The sequence below is a fragment of the Podarcis bocagei genome, assembly GCF_964188305.1.
Source record: "Podarcis bocagei genome assembly, chromosome: 1".
In the NCBI taxonomy this organism is placed as follows: Eukaryota; Metazoa; Chordata; class Lepidosauria; order Squamata; family Lacertidae; genus Podarcis; species Podarcis bocagei.
In genome coordinates this window covers 109,764,788-109,785,807 of record NC_138125.1, presented here as the reverse complement: position 1 = coordinate 109,785,807, position 21,020 = coordinate 109,764,788, and the positions used below count along the sequence as shown (strand labels likewise).

Sequence of the window (21,020 nt, the reverse complement as noted above, 5' to 3'; positions counted from 1 at the left end):
ATCCATTCCAAATTAATGAAGATGAGCCTATATATGATGTCATAATGGCTACAGTATCACTTTATGAAAATGTAGGGGTCTGCATGGAGTCCCTGAGCGCAGTTCATTTTAACATGTGCCACATTTTCAGGACATACACTAAAATAATGGAACTTGCCATTCTCAATGTGTAGCATTTATACTGCCCTCACAACCCACAATGGGCCAATTCCCCTACACTTTTTAAAAGGTTTCTAAGCTAAAACATACAAATGCCACATTTTTTTCTGGAGCTAAAGGCCACATTTGCACGTCACGCTTAAAATACATTGTGTTGGCTGCAGCCAGTCTCAGACTCATGCGCTCCCCCCGCCCATCTGCAATTGAAAGGAGGTATTTAGAAGTGGATCCACAGTTGTGGTTAGCAGTAACTTTGGTTATTTTCAACAAGCTATCTTCGAAGTTGACTTGTTTAATAGTAACCATACTGTTAACCACAGTTGGTTGCTCTGGGCAACATGGTAAACCACAATGAAACAAAAGGGAAAACAAAAAGCTGCTAAACTCTCAGTCATGGGAATGGGGAGGGCTGTGGCTCTTGCACATCATGCTGAACTGAAATTTAGTGAAACGTGAATTCAGTCGACCTTGCTGCTTGAGCTACACGGGGTGATATTTGCCTTAAGCAAATTTTTTAAGCTGTAGGCAGTGGATTCTATAACAAATCACATCCATTCATGATGAAACATCATTCTCTATGCAATAGTTCTGCACACAGTGAATTCCTATTATGAGACATTCTGTAATAGATTGAGTTGCTTTTGCCAAAATTTGGAGCACAGACAGCTCTTTCACTACTCCTCTTCAACCTGAGGATCAGGTCAAAGCTATCCAGAATATAAGGCTAAATGTGAAGGTGAATAGGCAAAAGCATTTGGGAAATGTTGTTGCTTCGTGTAGCAGAAGTGATTATGCTTTGCTGATTATTAGCTACTCAGTTGGATCCTTAAGGCATTGGCATTTAGAACAGCTTGCTCCTAACACCGTTCTTATTCTACCAGCCTTTTTTCATTCTCTTGAAGTTTCGAAGGAAGAAGAGCTTCATATGTTAGCGTAAGGTGGAAAAAACCTGAATCACTGTCTTAAGTACCACAGTGAGTTCTAATATGAGTACTAGCATTGCAGCTTACTGAGTTGGTACACGTAAAAGCTGCATATAAAACTGTTGCTTATCTCTGTTGTGAGGCAAATGTTGCTGTATTTCAGTTACATTTCTCTTACATATACACAATTTGATTTATTTCTTCCTAGATCTGTGGACAAAACAGTAATGATTTTTGAAACTGTAAGTATGTAAGATATTAATCATAATTTTGCAAGAATAGCAATGTAGTAAAGGAATTGTGAGCTTTTTCAGTGGTGCAGGACTTTGCAATTAGATGAAGGCTTTACTCTTGGAGACAAAACAGGGCATAGGGTTGGACTGTTAACATATTTTTATTATTCATTTTGAGAAGCTAAGCAAACACAATAAAATGTTTAAATTACAGTAATAGCTCACTGTCTTGTTTACATCTTAAAGTCAGCATAGTAAATGGTGCTATTGTGCACCAGCATATCAACCTCTGAAAATTATCAGTATGTAATTTCAGGTTTTTATTTCATAATTTTGTTTGAACCTGAACAATAAATATGCTAAAGGCACTTCTTGTAATAATCTTCACCCAAAGAAATTCAAGCGAGGCACCTGATTTTTTCATGTGCTTTCCGTAGAGCTGGGCTCCCAAGTATCTTATAATCCAATCAACACTTGGAAAGATTGAATTGGAGAAGGAAATACCTCTTTTTTTTTTACTAGTTCACATGTCACATTAAACCATAATTTTAAACTTCTACTACCTTGCTGTGGACATAACAAGCCAGAGTCTTGAGTTACTGTGTTGTCTGAACCTGGGCTCATGGTTTAGAATCAGAATTGGAGAGAAACAAACAATGAGTAGCAATTAAGATTTGGTCTTAATTGGGGAATATTACCCTAGCACCCAGCAATTCAATTATGCTGGGATCTGCTTCACCAGTGCATTCCTTTGCAGAGAATATGGTGGCAAAGCAGATCCCTGCAGCCAGGTGCATTAAACTGGTGAGTGGAGGGTTCAATTCTGCTGGGTGCTGCTTCACTAGCATGTTCTCTATGGGGAAAAGCAGACCACTTTCCCCATAGGCCAACTTTGACAGTTAGGTGGGACTACCCATCTATCAGTCACCAGATGCCATCATAGCATCAGTTGATTGACAAATGGGAGACCGCCTATCAAAGTTGATCTCTGTGGGTTAGAGGAAGATAAAAATTTGGCTTGCCTGGTCAAAAATGTTCCCCACACTTGTTTTAGGGGGTATGTTCATTAGTCTGTTACAGAAATAATGTTGGCATATGTAGCAACTTAGACTCACAGATTTATTGTGCCGTAAACTTTTATGGTTAAAACATATGTGAAGGCATCACTTAGAGGTATATGTCCTATATTTCTTTTGGGAACTGAATCTTGTGACTTCTGAAAATACTGCTTAGAGATACTATTTTTATTAAGAGGAAGGTAATTATTATAAAACAATGTTAGATATGTTTGTGAAGGGTAGCATCTAGTGGCCAAGTATGCTAACCACAAGCTCTTTATTCTGTAGCATAATTCTATTAATGTTCCAGTTCCCGTTTTTTCTCATGTGTGGCTTAATTCTGGATAAATAATCTTCTTTTTTTATATAAATTTTTTATTGATTTTACAAAGTTTTTATAAACAATACAAACAAATAAAAAGACAAAACAAACACGTATAAATTCATCTCCTTTTTTCATAAACCTCATTTCTCTGACTCCCCCAAACCTCCCCTTTCTGCATCCCAATTCCCAAAATTATTTCAGCAAGTCCTAAATTAGATTTTTATCAAGTTTAGTTCCTTATTTGTTCTTTTCTTTTACTTAATCTTTTGTCGCTGTAATCTCCTTTTCTTGCTAAAAACCTCAACATTTTAGCATTCATTAATTTTGTAATATTTCTTAAGATAAATTTTAAATTTCTTCCAGTCTTCATCCGCCGTCTCTTTTCCCCGTTCACGGATTCTGTCAGTCATTTCAGCCAATGTCATGTAGTCTATTACCTTCATCTGCCCTGGATAAATAATCTTCAGTGATAAAATAAAATGTTAAGTGATCAGTTCATCTGTAATATTAAATGGTTATAGTTGTCTTTTTGTTTGTCTTAACATACACAATATTTTGTTGTTGGCAGAACACTGGGAACATCTTACACATTTTGACTCAGCATACCAGGTAGGATATTAGCATAACAGTTTTCATTATATTAGCCAAGAGGAATAGTTAAAATTGTGGAGGGAGGAATGTTAAGGTATATAGAATTGTACATATGGTTGATCTGAATATGTTATTATTGATTATGTATACCCAATGTATCAGCTGCCTGGGGCGGGGAGGGTTTCACTGTTTGTGTTTTAGTGGTTGGTAAAAAAAATGTCATATGTAAAATGTGAAATGTATCTAACAAGCTACTTTTATTTCTAGATATGTTACAACTTGTGCCTTTGCACCAGATATGCCACTATTTGCTACGGGGTCGATGGATAAATCTGTGAACATCTGGCAGTTTGAACCAAAGCAACATCTGAAAGGTTAGTAAAGGAATGCTTTTGTCGTGTGCTTTATAAACTTTACATCACCATTTGTTAAGATACAGTCTATATGAAATGTGAATAAACTTATATTGAGTCTGATAATTGGTCCATCTTGACTAGACTACTTTGGCTGGCAATGGCTTTCGAAAGTCTCAAGACAGGTCTTTTCCATGGTGCTGAAGTCCAAGAAATGTAGACTGCAGAAAATCCTTATAAATGTTAAATAAATTACCAGTGCAATTCAAGTGTAACTGTAATGCGTTATATGTAGGGCTGCCTCTGAAGGAGGTTTGGAAACTTCAGCTAGTGCAGAATTCAGCGGCCAGGTTGCTCCTCGGAGCAAGACAGTTTGAGCATATTACACCGATTCTGGTTCGACTCCACTGGCTATCAATTAGTTTCTGGGCCCAATTCAAAGTGCTGGTTTTGACCTATAAAGCCTTAGATGGCTGAGGACCACAATACCTCAAGGAGAACCTCTTTCCATATGAACCTACCCAAACCCTGAGATCATCTTCTGAGGCCCTTCCTCATATGCCTCCTCAAGAGGTATGGAGGGTGGCAACACAAGAACGGGCCTTCTCTGCAGCGGCTCCCCGTCTGGGGAATGCTCTCCCCAGGGAAGTTCGCCTGGCGCCTTCATTATACACCTTTAGGCGCCGGCAGAAACGTTCCTTTTTAACCAGGCCTTTGGTTGATTTGATTGACATCCTATGCCCTTTTAAAATAAAGCAGCATTTGTCTTCTAGCAAGTCAAGGACACTGTGTAATACTTTCTAAAACTTGTAAATGTACACTGAGAGTCAAGGTTTAGAGCAACGTTTAAAGGCTGGGCTGTTTCACCTGAAATATGTTCTTGTATAAAATCTTCCTTTGATTTGCTCCAGAAAGGTCAGCAATAGAGGAGCCAAAGATATTTGCAGAGAGTTGGTCAGAAGAAGAGGTTTCATCTTGGCTATGCACACATGGCTTACAAGACGTAGTTGAGATTTTCAAAAGGAACAACATCGATGGGAAAGAACTTCTTAATCTTACAAAAGAGAGCTTGGCTGATGATTTAAAAATTGGTAAGACTGTTAAGATAAATATTTGTTAATACTTTTAGGATTTTTGTGCTAGCCTTCCCCAACATAGTGCCCTGCAGATGCTGTTGGACTCTCAGGGCTAGTAGTCAGGGATGGTGGGAGTTGTAGTTCAAAATACCTGGAGGGAACCAGGTTGGTTAATGCTGTTTATTCATCTTGTGAATATCACTCTTGAAAAATTATTTGGCAGTACTAGAGATATATTTTCACACTACTGCATTTGGTGTTTTCCTGTTACTAACGATAACTATAATTTCATGTTAACATGAGATCTCAAAAAAGAGAAAAAATGTTTTTTTCTCCTCTCTTTAAAAAATATACCAACGAATCAATCTTGCACAATAACTCTGTGCTGTGCTGTCCATGTGGGGTTATTTTAATAAGTAAATTTGTATTGCAGTAGTGGTTTGACTCTATTAAGCCCAAGTACACAAATTCACAGCCCACTTCATACGTTTAGTGCTTTCTGTAAAAAGAGGCAGAGCTATCTGGCTCTGCTCTTCCTTTCATCCAGCGGTTCTCAACCTGTGGGTCCCCAGATGTTGTTGGACTACAACTCCCATCATCCCTGAGCTCTGGCCTTTCTAGCTAGGGGTAATGGGAGCTGTAGTACATCTGGGGACCCACAGGTTGAGAAAGGCTGCTATAGTCAATACAGGCAACAACTGTTTTAGGTGTGTTCAGTGCATGTGCTCATTGCCACAACCTGGAAGTGGCCAGAAAAGGGAACGAGGCAGGCTTACATGTGCTCCACTGATGTGTGTGTGGGTCGGGAACGCAACCCCTGCACAAAACAGTTGTTGCCTGGTTTCCGGTGGCTCTGTTGTTCTTGAAATGACCATATAAACTGACCTTATCCAGGCTGTAGTATTAGAAACTGATTCAAATAAATGAGTACAGAGCTCACAGTCAGGAGGCTTTTAGCTTCTTCATGCTGTGTCAAACTTTTTTTAAGAAGTGGAAGAGGAATTGCTTCTGTGTGCATTTATTTATTCAAGGAGGCCAAAAGTTTCCAAGCTTATCAGTTGAAACTAATAAGATAATGCTGATAGTTGGCTTCTATGAAAATTAAAAGCAGTGAGACTGAAGATGAAGTCCCTAGCTGGGCTGACCTCTAGCGTACACACTACCACTGTGGAAAAATCAACATAATAGCTTGTTGCCTGAGTACTAGGACTTTTAATGACACCACTGAGAACTAATTATAAGCTACAAATAAGAAAATAATAGAAGATGTGGCAGAGCATGTCATAATGAGACGAGTTATGTGATGTACTGGGTAAACAAAATTTAAAATATTTTAGTTAGCAGAACTCACTGTCCTCCATAATTCATACAATATTAACATAATAAGACAATAGCAGATATTACTTAATGGACTTTCCCATAATGTGATAAATACAATGTAGAATATATCACAGGAAGATACAGATATAGGCACATACGTATATGTGTGTGTGTTGGGAATGGTGTTCTGCCCAACCAGATGCTTAATGGAGTATCCAATGAAGTATCCACATGAAAAAGCTATTGTTATAGTGTAAATTATTTGTTTTAAATCACATATATGCCACCTTCCACATAAATGATTCCAAAGTGGTTTACAAAACAACAATATAATATAGACTGCCATAAGCATTAGGCAGTCTCCTCTGTGGACTCTAGTGGTGTTTGGAAATTAGCAGAGTTGTGCAGACCACCTGCCTCCTGGCTTCCTGGTAGAACAGGACACATCCTGCTGTCTCGGGTGCTCCCTGAGCTCATCTAAGGACAAGATGCTGTGGAGAAACGAAAAGCTAAAATTCACGTGTGGTCTAACCTGCCTGGAAGGTGCACCATTTTAGCTTAGTTAACTTTATTTATAAGAAAAAGTATATACCGCTTGTAAGAAAACCTCTAAGTGGTTTACAAAAATATTAAGCATTAAATATCTGTTTTAAACTATTTAACAAGAATTCTAAAGATGTTAAAAGATTCTTAAAATCAACAGTATATAGAGATAAAACATGTGTAACTTCTACATGTTTGGCTGAGCTCGTCCTGTTACATTAGTTTTTTCTTTCTTAATTGAAAAGGTGACCAGCAGATGGTTTACATAGCATTTCATTAGTCTGTTTGATTGTTTTTGACACTTCTTTGGAACAATTTTTTATTACCATGCAAATAGAACCAGCCTCTCTTCTAAGCTAATTGCCATGTAACTACATAAACATTAGTTAAATTAGGACAGCAAAAGCCATGGAAATAAAGTACAGGATTTTCACATTCATTCAAATTCAATGTGGTTACACATTAGAAATAAGGAAAGGTATGTTAATGCACCCACCAGCCACTATCTCTACCTCCTTCTACCTGTTATTTTCTTTCTTTCCAAAACATCACCAGAATATCAATTCCTGTACAAACATAGTTAATGAGTCCAGTTGCTCTTCTTTTGCACATCATGTGAAGGAGAATCCACATAGAAAGTAATAAAAGGTTCAAATAATAATGATTGTGGTGGGGCATCTAAGCAGTTTGGGAGTTCGTTAATAGTTTCCTCACTGAATTCTGAGCATTGCTAATGAGTTGTAATGACAACTTTGAAACAGTCTTGTTTATTTGCTTGAATACGTTTATGCTGCCAAAGTTGATTGCAATGTGATTTAAAAGGCTCTCCTGTCTGGTTCTTCACTGGATGATATTGGTTGAAAATATGTTATGTTGCTGCAGTATCTACATTCACTCTTACAATATTTCAGCAATAAATAATCTGGGGGGGGTGTGTGTCTTATTTTCCATCTGCAAGTAGCCTTTTAGTCTTTGCAGTTACATTATTCCCCTGCAATTAATTTATGGGAACATGAGGTGCATCAGAGAATGACAGAAAAAGAGAACTCCAGCCTACCCCTGCCCTATCCTCACTCTGTAGTCTCAGGACATCTTTAAAGACTCTACAACAGCAGCATCTGGACCATTCTTCTAAGATACCATAATGTTTGAAGGGGCAATGTGTGCCCAGGTAGCACAATTGGTACATTTAGACTTTTTCAGTGTTACAGAAAAAGAAGAGATGAACTTATACCAGAAGTGCTCCATGACATTTGTGAAAAGAACACTTACAATTTGAATTGTAATACAATAAAATACAATTAAAAGCATACAGCATCTAGCACAGTGCATTACAATTGCCATGACAGGCAGAAAAATAATTAAATTGTTCACCAGTGATTTTAAAGTGATCCAGGGGGCGAAAAGTTTGGGAACCCATTGCTTTATGCAATATATGCATAAGATAAGCATTTTCAAGTTTGATTGTGGCACCAAGAAGACTCTAAAGTGGTCATTATTGTGAATTCCTTTCCAGAATCGCTAGGTCTTCGCGGTAAAGTATTGCGTAACATTGAGGAGCTGAGGACTGAAATGAAAACTGCCAGTTTGGGTATCCCTGATGAATTCCTATGTCCCATAACAAGGGAGCTTATGAGAGAGCCAGTCATTGCTGCAGGTAGGTGTGATGAAAGTGATTTATATGTTTTTATTATTTCAGTTCAGATAAAAAGGCTCAGGTATTAATAATTTATCTTTATGATATAAAACTACTCAGGAAACATTTAGTGCTCAACATTTTTATAGCATTGCCCCAAGCAGCAAGGGAAACCTTTCCTCTGGTAAATACAGCAAAGTCTTGCATGCAGGCTCTTTATGGCTTTGTATAGTCCCTGTGCCCAAGAATGCCGTTTTATCTACACAGTCTAGTGGAGTTGTTCAGATGGTCAACAGCTTGCTGGATACAGACATGTCACAGGGACACTGCCATTTTGTCTGTTTTTGCCATCTACTTTCCAGACAAAATGGCAGCCCCAATGAGTTATCCAGAGGCTGGGTTTTGGTTTTGCAACTAAACATTTATGATGATATGCTGATATGCAACAAGGCGTATCTTAAAATGTTTCAGAGAATTCATTGCTGTGAAGTTTATAGTAACAAAACAATTGTAGAGCTGCATGTGAAATTGAAAAAAGGAATAATGTGCTCAAATTTTCTAAGTGCCACTACAAGTCCCTACAGAACACAATTGCTCTCATTTGAATGGCCATCATATAACAATATTTGGGAATAATGGGACAGAAAATAAGACATTTACTCTTCTGTTACAAAGTCTAGTTCAAACACTTCAGCTGCGTTCCCATACCCACTTGCTTTGGAGTGTTATTGAGCCCAATTGGACTTGCTTCTGAGTTGACCTATAGAGAATTGCACTATAGTGAGTGCATATGCTGGATTCTTGTGCTGCTGTAAGGTTGCAATTTGATCACTGGTAGATCTCAATGGCTGAAAGAGGTTGTTAATAATATACAGTGGTACCTCGGGCTACAGACACTTCAGGTCATAGCTACTTCTGGGGAGCAAAATTAGCTACTGTAAGTGCTTCAGAGCAGTATATTTCATGGTATCTTGCAATGTTTTATGAATTATCACTTTGCTCTTAGCTACAAACAAAGCAAAGAAGAACAGTGGCAATAGTTTTGTTGCCCCCCCCCCAAAAAAAAGTAGTTGTGGGAAATAAAGGTATAGAAGTAAAGCAGGCTGCTACTGTTTGAAAGCATAAATGTGAACTCTTCCATACACGCCTGCTTTCCCCGTTGTCACCTTTCATTTCTCGCACAATGGGAAGTACTCACTGTTACAAAATTCATTAGATATTACAGTAAATGTTTGATTAATATTTTAGTGCCTCTTACATTTTCTCACGTTGATATCAATCTTATGCTGGAAAGTGCTAAATGCAAATATTGTGATTCATTTCTTCCTCTTATTTCAAAAAGGAAGAGGTAAAGGCAACCAAAACATATTTTTTTATGAGTGCTCAGCAAATGTCCAAATAAAACTATGTTCATGCTTCTGGGGAAAGTGTATGGGACTTAAGCAGAAGTAAACAATGGCTTTTACAATAAAATGGCAATGCATACTTTTTTTTAAAAAAAAAGCACCAGTATTGAATGAGGGCTATTAAAATGCAGATTGTCAATGGCAATTTACTGCCTAGTCACGTCACTGTTTCGGTGCTTCTGTTTTATACATGAAAGGCAATGGGCACAAGGGACCTTGCATAGCAGCTCTGAGGATTCTTTTGACAGCTTTGTGATGAACTTTGGGAAACCAATTTTAAAGCTCATATTAAAATAAGTAATATAATAGATGTGCATAGAATCCCAGCTTTCATTCAGCAAATGTTTGGAGAAGGTTGGTGGGAGAATGTTTTTCTCTACCAACAGAAAACAGTGTTCAATCTTATCTTTTTATTTTAATTGTAACCTCTATGAGGAGTACAATTGCAATCATGATTCAGGCAACATAAACTATGGGTGTAAATGTATCTAGTTATTGATCTTATAAAATAGCATTCATATCGCTTTGCAGTATAGTGTCTCATATGCAAAATGAAAAAATCTAAATTTTACCTATACAGTAGTACCTCAGGTTAAGAACTTAATTCGTTCTGGAGGTCCGTTCTTAACCTGAAACTGTTCTTAACCTGAGGTACCACTTTAGCTAATGGGGCCTCCCGCTGCTGCTGCTGCTGCCACCGCCACGCAAGTTCTTAACCCGAGGTACTATTTCTGGGTTAGCGGAGTCTGTAATCTGAAGCGTCTGTAACCCTGAGGTGCTACTGTAGTTGAGACAGTAGAAAGGGGGCAAGAATAAGGAGTGGGGTCCACTTTACAAGAATTGTGACTTGGAGAATTATTTGCAAAAACATCAGAGTTGCAAAGAGCTCCAGTGCCATATTGAATGTACATGCTGTGGTGATTTCAAGTGTGCCTCTGCCTAATGTTGGAAATACGGTTGAGGGAGTTCATGCTTACATTGTTTACAATAGCCAACTTGGTTCCTTCCCAGTGCTGGGAACTACAGCTTCCATCATACCTGTTGATTGGGTGATGCTGTTCTTGGTCGATTGTGTGATCCCCCCCCCCCCAAAAGCTCAACAACTTTGGTCAATGTAATGGGTAGATCACTGCCAGTGTTTTTATAGTGGTGGTACATCGCAGTCTCTTGGAAGGTGGAAATCCCTGGACTACAACAATCTGGAGGGTACAATATTGGCAATCTAATTTACTGTATGTTCAAGCAGATAGACCCAAGTGTCGTTTTCACTGCACGAAATAGCTTCCAATGTTCATACAGTAACAACCACGGGCTCCAACTAGCCCAGGATACTCTACTGCAGAGGTGGAGAATTATCAGCCTGCAGGGCTTCCCTATTAGCTCTTTCCCTGCAGTAATTAAGATTTGATTTTTCAAAACCACTGTGGGTGTGAATAGAAGCTTTGTAAGGCCTGTTGCTGGGGGTTGTAGCTGGGGGAAGATCATCTCTTGCCTTATGTTCTCCAATACTTCTGCTACAAAACCCCCTTCCTGTGCAGCAATTGACTTGGAAGAAAGCCTTCCACTGAAAGCCTAATTGTTATGTGAGGATTGCAGCTTCCTCCATATGCACTACCACCTTGCCCACAAAGATCACCCTTCTGGTACTTAAGCTTGAAAAAAGTTCTGATGCTTTTTAAAAAAAGTCTAATTCCTGCATGAGGAGAGGCAAGAGTCTGAATGCATGTGAGGGTTGGCCCTGGCCACTGCAGGCATGCAGTCCCTGAATGGTGAGCCAAATTGTAATGCAGCCCTTGTGCTGAAAAGGGAAAAAGGGTTCTCCAGTCTTCTGCAACTGGCAGTAGCTCTCCAAGGTTTTGGGCACCAACGTTGCCCAGCTCAATTACATATCGGCCTTTTAACTCTGTATTCTGCCAAGGCAATTTTCTAGAATGTCTATAAGTTTTTGTTTGTTTGTTTGTTTTGTAGGGCATACATGCATGCATATACCCTTTTCCAGTAAAGTTTGTAATTCTCTTTTCAGATGGCTATTCCTATGAGAAGGAAGCAATGGAAAAGTGGATCACTGAAAAAAGGCATTCCAGTCCCATGACAAATCTCCCTCTTCAGAGACTTATACTTACCCCAAACAGAACTTTGAAAATGGCTATCAATCGCTGGTTGGAAACTCAGCCAAAATATAATGAAAAACAGTCTCCCTAAACAGTATGATTGTTCTTTCAAATAAGTGGGAATGAAGCTGAAGGTAGGTGAATACAACAGTAAACATCTTTATGCTGTGGCCTCTCACTGTACCTCTGTATAAATTCAGCCCCTTGATTGAATCTGATCAGAATTCAAATTGCTACCTAACATGATTTATACTTGCATCTATAAGTTATGTTTTTTATGTTAAGCATGATCAAGTTAAAGTTGAAATTTTATGTATTTATGTAGTAACTTCCATTGATACTTAATGACATGCATGTGGGACATCCACATGCACAGCATTGCGTGTCCCATTAATTTCAGTAGGAGAGCCAAGCGTATGCTGGATTATGTTCAATAATAAATTAAATATAATTTAGAAATTATGCTGCTGCAACAATTAAGTATTTCATTTTGGGGCCTAATGAGAATTATTGGAAGAAATCATTTTTAAAATGACCTTTCATAGGCTCTTGTCTATATCATTTAAAAATATGTAAAGAACTTTGTCAACAAAAGTTTAATTTTGGAGCATACAGCTAAGTATACTGAGCACTGTAGGGCTTAGTATAAAGGATGAAAAGGCTGAAGAGTTTGCATGCCCTGATTAGATGTGGCATGGGTACTGGTCAGCAGTGAATGGCAGGATCACTTTGGCTAGGAGCCAACATTGACATCATGCTTCCTTAATTAGCAGTTGACTATTATATTCAGTGAAGTATGGTCCAAGAACTAAATGGCAAACTTCTCAAACTAAGGCTAATTAAATAAGTGCATCATCATCTGTGCTATTTTGTACAATTCTGATGTTCATAAATACTCCAAGGGGCTTGAAGATGCAGCCATGTGTATTTGGTAGGTACCCAGTGAGGACTTCTGGAGAGCCAGCATTGTTAACAGTAGTATTTGGACATGTCAATAACTTTTTATGCTATACCTTTGGTGCAGAGAGGTACCCATAGAATAAGGGTGTACCTTAGGTCTTCAGATGCTGTTGCACTCCAACTCCCATGATACTTGACTGTTAGGCCATGCTGACTGTAGATGATGGAACATTTGGAGGGTCAGGTGGTTTCCTACCAAAACCTTATTGAAGTTGCATTAGTGATGACTGACTGGCACAACAGCTGGAGAAGGTAGATCAGTGAAAGGGTATGTATACTACCCAACCAGAAATTATATTAATAGTCTTTTATTTCATATGGGAAAATACAGTAGCTGTGCAAAAAAATAGATCTACAGAACAAGAGAATAAAATAAGATTGTACAAATACCAAGATAAACAATAAATAAGCTAGAGTAGAGAATAACAATTCATTTTTTAAATTGCGAGTTTTTTAAAAAATCACACAAGAATGCTGTTATAATGTACCTACATACTGTACACATGGAAATCACTGTTAAAGGGCAACAGAATACTCCAAGCTTGTATAACTCCAACCTCACAGGAATGTCCTTACAAACTACCCATCTTGAAAACATCCTTGAAATTGAAAAGAAAGCTTTTCCACTGTGAAACACTGAGGAAAGTATTAGATGTCGTTCCTATAAAGTAAATGCACATGCTTATACTCCTCAGACATTTGTTGAGTGTTCTGTAAAAACGCTAGCAAAGCTTGTATTCCTCTTTATCCTCCATCTTGTACTGACATAGCACCTCAAAAGGTGTTTGAATAAACTATGTAAAGTGCTGTTATATGTTGTTAACATGTCATAATTATATACTCAGTGCAATAACCAGGATGTTGGACAAAATTCATGCAAAATATCCTGTAATTTACCTCCTAAATTGCAGTAATGAAAGTCAACCTCAGTTGCACATTGGCTGCTGAATGATTTGCACAGAGGTGATAGGTTTACACCTGAATCCTTATGAAACTGGAATACTACTACTAAATCTTCCTGATAAAGAACATTCATGGACAGATTTGGATGTTCTGTGGATCCCACCACCTTGCAGGAATTAATTCATTTCAAGCAGTAACAGATATACATGGCTGTACAAAATAATTGTATTTGCCTTTCTCAAAAGGACTCAGCTTGATTTACTGACCAGTCTAGTTAAGCAGGCAAGCCTGTTTAAATCCTCTCTTAGAAAAAACATATTCTCCTACATAAACAAATAGCTTCTTAACTCTATGGTGGCCACTCATCTCTTGATTAATAGTCACAGGCATGCTGTGGACAGTCTTAGCGTTAAAGAAGTGGCTGGATGATCTGGTTTCTGTTATGCACCCTGTAAAATATTAGTGATTAATATCAGTAACTTATATGCTACTATGCACTAAGTTTAACAACCAGGGAGATGGTTCATCACTATTAGTTTGTAATAAAATGGCTAGCATTATTCAGACATTAGATTCTACGAAAGATCGCTTTGGCTTTGTAGAAGTCACGTGACTCAAATGAATGTCTTTATTAAGCTGAGTGTGCTGTTTAGAGAGAACTTCCTGGTACAAATGAGCCACAGGCTTACCTATCCTGCTATCTTGTGAGCAGGCAGATGCTTGGCACTGTAGTTCCTCTAGTTCTTTAGGCTGAGTTCCGTTCTGGATGCTCTCTCCTGGTATTGAAGAGCAAGCTGCAGGATTGCCATAGCTGCCTGCATGTTTGGCAGAGAACTGCTCACAACTCAAAGTCAGTGTCGTTCCAGCACTTTTCAGGAACCCTTCTGCAGCTTGGCCATGCCAACTGCGATTTGATAGGTTCATCTGCTGTTGCTGCTGCTGCTGGAACCGCACAGTTTTATCCATGATCCCCATGAAGGGAGTATTCCGAGGCCTATGTTCTGCTGTTCCACTCTGACATTGACTACCTTTGCTTTCCTTGAGCCGACTATCTGGACTTTGCCCTTTTACACTCTCGCAGAAGCTGCTGCTTGAGGACAGGCTGCTTGTTGAGCTGGAAGCTACCATGCTAACAGAAAGCAGACCAGGACAGATGGGGTTTTGCTGCCTTAACTCACCAGTTCCTTGAGATTGTAATGGACCTATGTTTTCGATGTTTGCAGGAGTGTGGACAGCTAGCCTCTCATGCGTTTTGGACTTGCTCATGAAGGAATGAGGCGATCCTTTATCACTATGCTGCAAGTAGGGAACCTGGACTGCTGTCGGTCTGTCACTGAATACTGCTGAGCTGTTATTGCCCGTGGTGATATTTGCTGATAGTGTACTTGTCCCATCCAAATGCTGGCTTTTATTGTAGCTTGGATTTGTGAGGTGCCTGGAGGTCACAGGGCTTGGAGGAAGATATTGAAGAGGCTGAGTCTTTGTGCTGGACTGACTAGATCCAGTTCTTGCCACAGACTGGACGGAATTCAGGTGATGGTTGGTTTTTACTATCTGTGCTTGTTTTGTGGGCTGCATAGTTAAGCCAGGCTCTCTCAGGAATTTACTGCCTGCTCTGTTTGGAGGGGATATGGGTCTAAATTTCTGCTGGCTGCCTTCTTGAGACTTTCTGCTGCTTGATGTATTAGCCTGGGAAAGTGGCAGCCTCTGCCCAGACGGACCAGGCTCGTCTTCATGCAAAAGTTCCTCCTCTTCTATCTCTTCCAGACTGAAGTGATCCTGAACAAGAGCTTCCCCCTCATTGTCAGAGTCATTGCTTGGTTGGGCTGGCAGAGGACACTGCTGTTTTTGTTGCTGTGTTCTCTGGAGCTGTTTGCACTCCTCTTCAACTCGAGCTAGCAGCCTCTTTATTTCTTGGTTTCCAGGGCACAACTTTATAGCTTCTCGCAAGTCACCAAGGGCTGCATGAAATTGCCTAAGAAGTTGGGGAGGAACCAAACACAAAAAAATTCTCTATAAAATATTACTTTTGGGGAAAAGCAGTATAGATGACAAAAATGCAAAAACTGTTTTTAGCAGAACTAAATGTAGTTACTTCGTGGCCCTAGCTGGAAGACTGCTCCCTTTCCTCTTTTTTAGCACACTTGCAAGCAATCTGATGTGAGGGGAAGGAATTGAATTTAAGCTGAACACCATAGACAAAGTGCCAGTCACAGTAATTGTTCCCAGTTCTGCTCTTGTGGAATGATACTTGTTTGTGGCATTTTTACCAAAAAACACCACCTTGTGCAAAATTATCCTATCCCCCCCCCATTCTATCCAAAATTAGTGTTTAGATAATCGTGAGGTTACCCCCCCCCCCAAACAGAGATCATCATTTAATAAATATCAATATTTGTCCTACAACTGCAAACCCATTCCTGGTATCCCACAAGACTGCAGTTTCCATTACCATAAATATAAGCATATTGATTATGCAATTATCATAAAGAGAATATTACTATGAAATAAACTGTTGCTGCATAGCAACTGTCGGTACCTGCTGTTCCTCTTGGCTCTTGCTCTAGCATAATACGCTTCATAGGATGTGGGTTTGAGATCAAGTGCCTTGGTAGCAAACTCCTCTGCCATGCCAAAATCCTGCCGGAATAACCATGAAACGGTTTCAATTAAAAAATTAAAAAACTGCAATGAAACATTACAGTGCAGAGGAACTGCCTGGCCATTTCACTTTTGCACTGGGCAAGAGAGTCCTCATGGTATCATCTTAATCAAATTTCTGCTAACTGCTCTTGAAATTTGTACTGCTGCCATGTTTTGATGATGTGTAGTATTAATATTGCTTATTCACATCACTTTTAAAAAAAGTTTAGTCATGATAGCACACACTGACTGAAAGGCTATGCAAGCACTCTTTAGCAGATCTATTCACCTAAAATTGGTATCATCAATTTTTCCTACAGTCTCCATGTAGTCAGTCACAATGCATAAAAACTTGGACAAAAGCACTTACATTTGTTTTTCTGCGGCACCTTGAGAGGTTTAGATATAAGGAAACTCTGAGCTCATTGAAAGCTTTCATTTCTTCTCCAAAACTCTCTCGAGGAAACTTTCGTAAGGCATACTGGTACCGCTGTGCTGCCTCTTTCATCTTCCCTTTCTGCAGGGTGAAGAGCATAGAAGTGTGACAATTTGATTCTTAAATGTTGCTTTCAAATGAAAAATAAACTGACTTGTTAACAGATGCCGCTGGCGAGAAGATTAACAAATTTGAATGTTGGATTTCATGGTTAAAAAAAAGAAGAAGAAGAAGAGCAACATTTTATTCAGCTATTTCCCTATGTTAGATCCGGCTCTTCTTTTGCCAATAGGACCTGCCCCTCCTGCCATAGCATATACAATGCATAACAGTTTCTTGAACTGGGACTTGGTGTGGAATGTATATCCTGGATACTAATCGTTTACTAGTCAATAATAAAACCTAGTGCCTGACTCTGTGTAAGCAAAGATTTGCCACATCACATATATGGACCATGAGGGAAATAGGTAAATGTATTATTGCAGAAGACACTAGCATAGTGTTCTGGTTTTTCATGAAATTTACCTCATGCCGCAGATTTATTTCTTTATAGTTTAGACAGTGTCCTGTCTTGCACATTACTATTAAATAGCAGTAATACACAATCCCCTAATATGCAACTTCCCAGTAAGATAATGTCAGAAACTACTTGGAATAAAATTTAAAGGAACTGTGGAAGTTTAGTTATTTAATGTCTCTACTCAGAAGTAAGTCCTACTAAGTTCCAAGAGTTAGATCCAACAAAGTTGCCCTGTTCACACAGAAATTTCCACTTCTGCAACAGACCTCAGTGAATAATTGTCCCCAGTAAAGATCCACAAATCAGTAGCTTTATAGACATTGAGTAAGTTAGGGGGTTCATGTGAATGTGTGTATGGACAGGAACTGGTAACAAGAGCTAAACCTGAGAGGAAGTGTCAGGGATACCATACAGTATTCCCTTTCTTATTATTATAGTCTAGAACATTATGTTCTGTGATGTGCACCTGAACAATTGTGGCGGTATCACTGCAGACACCACTACATGAACAACCATTACAGCAAGCAACTCTGTTCTACTTACAAATGAAAGTTTGTTTTCTTTATTTACACCCTGCCTTTCCTACATTCAGGATGATTAACAAATACAAATTATCATTTGCCCAAGATTACAATCATAAGCACACTTACATAAGAGTAATTACCTTCCCTACATTTAAGTAAGCATGCATGGAACTGTGCTGCAAGAGTAGTTTGGCACCTGAAGCACTGGTATCTGCCATCATGCAACAGTTCATAAAAAACTCAAATTCTTAAGGTTATAAGCAAAAGCAAGGATCCACTTACTTTGTACATCATGTTTCCTTCCTCAATTAGCTTTTGTAGTAGGATAATCAAAATATCAGGTTTCGAAGTAGCCATGGCCCATGCTGCATTTCCTGGAATTAGAAGGGTTAACATTTAATGTTATACTGGACTCTTCAAATGATATTTAGCTGTGAACAACCAGATAGTTAATGATTTGGACTGAATTTCTCTTCTGTAACAGTGTCACTTAAATATAAATCAGTATTTATTGTGGCAGCACCTACACTTTGAAACTCCCTGCCTATTGATGCCAGGCAGTTGCCTTCACTACACTCTTTATGGTGCCTGCTAGAAATATTTTTGTTTAGACAAGCCTACCCAGATATGTAGAAGGTTGATTTGTGTTTTTAGTTTATTGAGGATTTTAATTTTTTAAAATGTTTTAAATAGTTGCTTTTAACTATTTTACTGATCATTTTATTGTCTTGTTTTTATAAACCACTGTTAGGTTTTTTAACAATCAAGTAGCACATAAAATTTAGAAAATAAATAAATAAATACATATTGTTTGTTTTTTTAATAACGTGGAAGGATTTGTATATTGAAAGGTGAGCTATAAACAAGTGCAATACAAAAATATTCTGTCTACGCTGTAGCTGTTAATATTTCAACATCTCTAAGTAGGCTTAAATTACTACAATTTTAAATAAAAACCAGTTTTGCTGGAAAATGTCAATGTTTTTAGATGGCCATTTTTATTAGCACTAAAATGAATTTATATATTATTAGGATACAATGGGACTTTTAATGTGGTGGTTTAAGAGTCAGCAATTGTTTTCTTCCCAAATAAAACCATTCTATTTGGCCAGTACAAGTTATTTTCCACTAACCTAATTTGGCTCCTTTTCGAAGCAGTGTGACCACCACTGATGTATTTCGACATCCAATTGCTCTGTCCAATGGGCGCATCCCACTATTGTCAACATGTTCAATCACTGCACCCTTCTCAACCAAATACTGCACCTATAAATGATCAAACACAGAGAAATTACATTTAAAAATAAAAAACGTGTTTGTGGCAGTGGCTGCAACACACCAGGAACTTCTCTTGCACAAGCTCTACAGCAATAATACACCCTTGAACTGCTCTTATTTTCCAGCTGATGCAGACGTTCCTAATGGATTATGTCCATTTGTATACCATCAATGTTTAAAGGCTTTTAGTGCAGCTCTTGAAATAAAAACAGTAAGAAAACACCACCTTCAAAGATATGCATAAATTCATACAGCTCGTTAGTTTCTGGAATCTGGGAAATCTAGTACAGTTAACCTATAAAGGAAACTTTCAGAATGGGGGGGGCTCCTGCTTGGCCCCTTGGCAGTTGTGCTGTGTATGGCAGAGTGCCCATTTCCAGCTGTGGCCATTCCTAAATAGACATAGTCTGGTTGCAGAGATCCACGCTTTAGTAACTTCCCACTTAGATTTTTGCTGTTAGTGCAAAATGCAGCCACTTAGGTTTTAGTTTTGACATCAAAAGGCCACATACTTCCAGCTCTTAAAGATATGCACTGATAATTCCTTTGCCATCAAGCCAGATTCAAGGTTTGGTTTTCGCATATAGAGCAACAGCATTCCAGCTGTGCAACACACTTGCTGCCAAAAATAGCCTAGTGTTAATACCGTACAACTTCAGGTGCCGGCTGAAGACTGTTCCTATGTTAAAAGCTTCTTGGTTTTTTTAAGTCGTAATGCTGGGACTATATAGTGGGAAACAGGTTCTTCGTGTGGTAATTCAATATTTCCTTAGTATGGGTCTCACATGTTTAGCATTTTTCACATTATGATTTTAATTATCCCAACAAGTGACATTCTGGTGCAATTTAAATGCAGGCCAATGGGAATCTATTCATTAAGTTGTAAGTGAGCACATGTGAGACTATAATGTAAATTATTGCTTATATAAGGTGCAAGGTAAGCCCAACTGATGGATCCTGTTCTACTTTGAGACAGAATCCATTTATAAGAGCTTTTAACTCTTAAACCAAAGATTTATTACATTTCAAAATATATTAATACTTATCAGTGCTGAAACATCCCTTTACATCTCACAAATCTTGTTCAAGTCACAGCAGACTAATATAATTTATTAACACTAAGCAGTGGTTTTTTGTGACAGTACTCAGTGATACTGAGCAACATCCTCCTCCCCCCCACTCTCCTGCCCTGAGCAGCCATTTTATGCTGGCCCTCACAGTAAGAGTTCCGGCACCTCATCATTTACCAAGAAAGTAAGGCAGTAGAAAAAGCCATATGCATCTATGCTAGATTTTGATAAGTTTTAAAAAAATCCATTGTGAAAGATTTTATACTTTGACCAAGCATTGGATATGTTTGTTTAATAGAAACTATTTAGAATCAAAAGGATCCCCCACAGACTCTTTCTACACAGTGAAGAAGAACAGGTACCCCAGCATTAGGTATCTCTTACATTTTAAAAAATAAGTAGTAGTTTTTTCTTGGTGAATTATCTCTAGTATCGCTCTCAAGTGCATGAAAAAGGGAGCTAGTTTGCTTAATTAGCATTCTAGTTGGCAAGATCTCAGTGCTCTGGCTTAGTTTCAGAATGTGAAAGCTTATAGCAAGCCCAGTATTTGACTTGACTTACAATATCCGAGTCTCCATAGAAAGCTGCTAAATCCAAGGGGGTTCTTCCATTCTTGTCCGTCTGGTCTATTGTGGCATCTTTCTCAACCAAATACTGGACCACACTCTTGTGTCCTTTGAGGCAAGCCCAACTCAGTGCTGTCAGGCCCTCCTTGTCCAGCAATGAAATGTCTGCACCTAAAACACAAACCAAAAATATGTTATTTTGAAGGGGGAGACTTAAAATATGCCCCATGTTAAGCCAAAAATCAAACACAGTGAAAAATTATTGAACTTTCTCTTCAATACTATTGAGATGATGTAATTTCAGCATTAACTCATAAAACTTGCATCAAGACACTTTCAATGTTGAGCTGTCAGGCTCGCTTATCTATCTTAAAAGGCATGAAAAG

General features: G+C 38.5%; 2 protein-coding genes across 11 annotated transcripts in view; one reads left to right on the top strand and one right to left on the bottom strand.

Annotated features, from left to right (window-relative positions):
* The window catches only part of WDSUB1 (WD repeat, sterile alpha motif and U-box domain containing 1), a 41,319-nt gene that overhangs the window by 13,532 nt on the left and 6,767 nt on the right, over positions 1 to 21,020 (top strand). For 5 of the 8 annotated variants that reach the window (XM_081187728.1, XM_081187734.1, XM_081187731.1 and 2 more), the window contains 6 exons: positions 1,291 to 1,324; positions 3,267 to 3,307; positions 3,557 to 3,663; positions 4,554 to 4,733; positions 8,098 to 8,238; positions 11,647 to 13,506. In XM_081187728.1, coding sequence (XP_081043854.1) covers positions 1,291 to 1,324; positions 3,267 to 3,307; positions 3,557 to 3,663; positions 4,554 to 4,733; positions 8,098 to 8,238; positions 11,647 to 11,825 — 682 coding nt within the window. In that variant the 3' untranslated portion in view covers positions 11,826 to 13,506. Of the gene's footprint in view, positions 1 to 1,290; positions 1,325 to 3,266; positions 3,308 to 3,556; positions 3,664 to 4,553; positions 4,734 to 8,097; positions 8,239 to 11,646; positions 13,507 to 21,020 lie in introns of those variants that run through there. The other 3 variants (XM_081187732.1, XM_081187729.1, XM_081187733.1) reach the window with 1 other exon arrangement.
* TANC1 (tetratricopeptide repeat, ankyrin repeat and coiled-coil containing 1) overlaps positions 12,987 to 21,020 on the bottom strand; it is a 143,522-nt gene continuing 135,488 nt past the window's right edge. For all 3 annotated transcript variants that reach the window (XM_081187312.1, XM_081187311.1, XM_081187313.1), the window contains 6 exons: positions 20,630 to 20,805; positions 18,854 to 18,986; positions 18,003 to 18,094; positions 16,611 to 16,757; positions 16,137 to 16,237; positions 12,987 to 15,572 (listed from right to left, as the gene is read on the bottom strand). In XM_081187312.1, the coding sequence (XP_081043438.1) occupies positions 14,159 to 15,572; positions 16,137 to 16,237; positions 16,611 to 16,757; positions 18,003 to 18,094; positions 18,854 to 18,986; positions 20,630 to 20,805 (2,063 nt within the window). In that variant the 3' untranslated portion in view covers positions 12,987 to 14,158. The remainder of the gene's footprint in view (positions 15,573 to 16,136; positions 16,238 to 16,610; positions 16,758 to 18,002; positions 18,095 to 18,853; positions 18,987 to 20,629; positions 20,806 to 21,020) is intronic.